At 38.9% G+C, this 4,472-nt stretch overlaps 1 protein-coding gene across 1 annotated transcript; it reads left to right on the top strand.

Moving 5' to 3' along the window:
* Positions 1-1,970: 1,970 nt before the first annotated feature.
* On the top strand, positions 1,971-4,472 carry LOC115929181. Its single transcript, XM_030997632.1, has 3 exons — positions 1,971-2,613; positions 2,914-3,042; positions 3,214-4,472. Exons 1-3 carry the CDS (start codon positions 2,451-2,453, stop codon positions 3,516-3,518), a joined length of 597 nt encoding a protein of 198 aa, XP_030853492.1. The 5' UTR covers positions 1,971-2,450; the 3' UTR covers positions 3,519-4,472.

Genomic DNA, 4,472 nt, shown 5'->3' with positions numbered 1-4,472 from the left:
GCGATTGCGTTACATTATGTCGGATCCACATTTTGACGACCGTGTCGAAAACTTGACTTGTATCTTTAAGCAAAGCGAAATGAGTCCCCAAAGTTAACGCAATAAAGTAACTACCCGTAACAATAAGCCTTTTTCGTAACTTAATTAGAGGATAAGCACTTCATGTGTGCCTTTTTCACTTTCAAGGCAATTTAAAAGGTAAGTGACACTTAAGTGTGGGAGGGTGAGAAAAATAATCCTGATGGTAGATATGACCTATATTAAGTACAGCTACAAAATCTATGGTGGCCAAAATCAAACCTTTCATCATGATCATTATTTGATATAAATATATAATACAAAGGAAATGTTAAGTACAAGTACGCGTGTAGGAAGCAACCAGTTCACAATTGACAGCCAGTGGACTATCTGAGGGATTTGTCATTAGGTTATTGAGAATTATAGCCTAACTAAAACTGGTACGGAATGCATCGTTTAACCATGTGAAATCTGAGATGCATGGCCCTACGTATTATCAGTGTTTGTGATATGGTGTCATATTCAAGCCCTAACAACATTTCGCTTCAAACTTATCATGAAGTGCCTCGAAAAAGTAAAAGTCTTTGAGTGACTGGTTTTACCATACTAATTGTCCCCAATAGAATGTAGTGTTATAAAAACCGTTAGGAAAACGGGTTTTGAAATTCCGATTTCCGATCATAAATATCTTGATAATCAGACAGGCGATCGGCTTGTAAAAGTTATGGGGTTCCTGACTGACCTAATTATCATTGCAGCATGAGCTAAATCCAGGATTTTGTTTCAGAATCTGAGACAAAGATACCCAATTCCTTTAAACCCGGGACATTCCGATTACGAGACATTACTGAGTCATCATACCACTGAGCCATCAAACCGTACACTAATGAAGAATCTGCATACGAATTTAAAATCATATTTTATGTAAAATGCGAACTCTAATCGTCAAATCCGAGTACTTTATAGATAGATCCATAAATGAATGGAAATCGAATTGACTTGTGTATTAAAGATACTATTCTGTAGAACTTTGCAGGAATTATGAATATGTCATGTATATGTCCTATCTGTGCAGTGTCCTAGTATTCAAATTATGCAAGGAAACCTGTTTATCTTCTACACTTTACTGCTATATTGAGACACTGACTGACATCTTTTTTCTTTGGCAATAACATATATACAATGAGCGGTAACGGGTACATGAGCATTTGTCTACATCAATAACCTACTACCTTTAATAGCCAAAATTAAACTGACTGAATCTTTGCCCAGCACAAAACGTACGATCATTCGGTAAAAGAGTCTGAAAATTCAGACTATTACTTAGGTATTAACAATCAATTAAGTAGATTCGTATTTTCCCACTAAAAGCCATTTTCAAGCCTTTTTATTTTAAGGGAAATTCTAAATTAGTATTGTCATCTAAATGCCGTCGGAATTGAGCCTTTTCATTATTTTGGCCTGCAAATGGGACAAAATCCCTTTAATTCAAGACGCTAATGAGCTTTTCAATAACTTAGGTGCTTAATGGGGGGGGGGGGGTGGTAACTCGGGTATATGTCTTTCATCTCGCTGCATACTAGTCACTCAAGAACATGCATTATTCATATCCTTGTTGCCATGACGTCATCGTAACGGAATCTACAAAGAGATATAACAAGTGGTTCAAGATCAAAGCATCAGAAGAGCGTTTACTCACACCTTTTTTTCTCCATAGAGTTGACAACTTTCTAACTTTGAATATACGAAAGCGCCCCCCACCCCAATTACATATTAATATGACAGGTGTTCACCCTTTATCCGTGTCGTCAAATTGAGCTGCTTTATACAAAATTTCATAAAAACATACTAAAAAAACCTATTGCATGTATGAAGTTGATATTACACCCACAACAAAAAGTGAGTCACCCTTACTCAAATTGATGAGTCACTGGTTTGTCCGTAAGAAGATAGGTACCCCTATATAGGAAGTGTTAATTGGCATTTCCGGTTAATTAGTTAATCCTTCCGGTTAATTAGTTAATCCTTCCGGTGACTTCCGGTAAACAATAGGGGAGTGTTAATGAGTTAATTGGGGTGTCCTTCCGGCGGAAGTTACGTAATGAGGGTACATCCCCTGGAGGAAGTTCTTTTGTTTACATCATTCATTCATTCATGGAGAGGTGGAGGATGGACGTGTGTAGGGTACGAGGGACAAGGACCAAATGACCAAACAATGGGCCACCCGGCATGTATGTTGAATGTGTGTGTTACCGACCAATGAGAATGCGAGGATTTTTTTTAGAAAGGAAGTGACCCAAAGTTGGTACTTGTTTGTGATTGGACGAGAGAAAATGGTGAACCTATGGGCAAGTATCATATGACATCTAACTGTCGTTGAGTCAACATCGCTTTGTTTTTGTTGTAATACTGGCCAGATTCTATAATGTACCATGATTTCTACATGTGATTTAATGCACAAGCTTCGGGCATGTACATGCCTGGAAGAAGTATCGAGTTTTCGTGAGGAATATTATGAAGACCTTGAACCAGAACAACATGCTTTGGTATTTGCAAGGTCATCCTACTTTTTGAGTTTGCAGGACTTGGAAGATGGTAAGTGCTAATCATATTTATTTATTTATTTTCATATTCATAATTGAATAATTTTGTAGTGTTACCATATCGGGTTTGCATCTGGAATTCAAGAAGGAGATTAAGCATCGAAAATCCATAATAGGCAACGATGTGACATAATGAGTGTTTTTTTTTGTTCAATGCAAATTAAATAATGATTGATATCTCCATTTGAAACATAAACTCACGTGTAAGCAAAAAAAAAAAAAGATTTATAAAGTATTATAAAGTATACGTTCAAATTATAAATTTAATTAAATTATTCAATTATACTTGTAGGGATTACCGATGATGATTTAGTGGATGTGTTCGTCGAGAGCCAACAGCCCCCTCTCCCCCTAGCAACGCAGCACCAGCAAGGTCTTCCACATGACGCAGCTACTCCATGGCAACCAAATTTTGATGACGGTTAGTGTATACTTCATTTATATATACATCAATGCAAAGGATCATTGGATGAATGTTCATTTTTTTTTTTCATGTATGAAGACAACACAATACATTGTAGCGGTTGAATGAAACTTTTTATCCGTTCTTATATATCTTTTTTTTTTTTTTTTTTTTTTTTTTATCTCATAGGCATTTCCGATGACCATTTAATGGAGATGGACATCAATACAAATAAGCCATGTGACGCAACATCAGTACCTGGCCCCTCTAACCGCCAACCAGCAGCAACAGCAGTGGCTGGACCCTCCCGCCATCCAGCATCAGCAGTGGCCGGACCCTCCCGACAACCACCAGCAGTGGCTGGACCTTCCCGTCAACCAAGAGCAGTGGCCGGACCCTCCCGACAACCACCATCAGTAGCCGGACCCTCCCACAGTCAACCAAGAGCAGCAGCAGTAGCCGGACCCTCGTCTTTTCATGTTGGGGGGATCTAAGAAACGTGTTGTAGATGCACCGCCTGCAAGAGAACCCAATCTCCCTACTCATCACGTGACCAAAGTGAGTCAAAAACATGTACGCAAATACAATGCTAATGTAACTGATTACACCGTTTCTTTCCAACCCATAGAAAATAACGGTCCCATGATAGAAATGATGCCACGCGTAAATGAGATGTTTGAAAATATCATTGAAGAGATGGTTGAGGGGGTAAATGATAGAGATTTTGTTAGGATTGTTTTCAATTCCCCACAATTAGATAGACCCGTTAGTATGCCATTTGTAAGGAGGGATCAAATGAATCACGAAGCATTTGCAACCAAACTTGAGAATACTATTCAATCGAATGATAAGGTAAGCTTGGACGAAACAGTCTCTTTCAACATATTACACATGGCTATGCCAAATGGTGGTGGTTCCAATGTGAAGTGCTTAACCATCGAAGAGACATTGTCCAGAAAAAGATGCATCATCAGGATGAAGAATAAAGATAACATGTGTTGTCCAAGGGCTATCGTAACTGGCATTGCCCGGATTGAAAAACACCCTAATTTTGAGTCGATCAAACGTGGTTACAAACAGCAAAGGGAATATGCCATTGAGCTGTATAAACAGGCCAAACTTCCAGAAAATACCAAATGTGGCATCGAAGAGATTAAACTCTTCGAAAAGACGGAATTCATGGCCGGTTTCAGGGTGGTGGTTGTTTCAAAAGAGCACTTAAACTTCATTACGTATGCTGGCCCCGAAGACAGGCAGCATACCATTTATCTGTATGTTCATGACAATCACTTTGATCTCATTACATCAATGGCCGCCTTCTACAACAAGTCATATTTTTGCCACGAGTGTTTGGTAGGATACGACAAGAAACTCAGACACGACTGCATTTTCCGCTGCAAACTTTGCAAGGGAGATGACTGCCCCGCCTCCAATGACCCCGATTCCTA

This window comes from Strongylocentrotus purpuratus, unplaced genomic scaffold (assembly GCF_000002235.5).
Source record: "Strongylocentrotus purpuratus isolate Spur 01 unplaced genomic scaffold, Spur_5.0 spur5_scaffold_4, whole genome shotgun sequence".
NCBI lineage: Eukaryota > Metazoa > Echinodermata > Echinoidea > Camarodonta > Strongylocentrotidae > Strongylocentrotus > Strongylocentrotus purpuratus.
The sequence above is the reverse complement of the archived record's forward strand: the minus strand, read 5'-3'. Positions and strand labels throughout refer to the sequence as shown.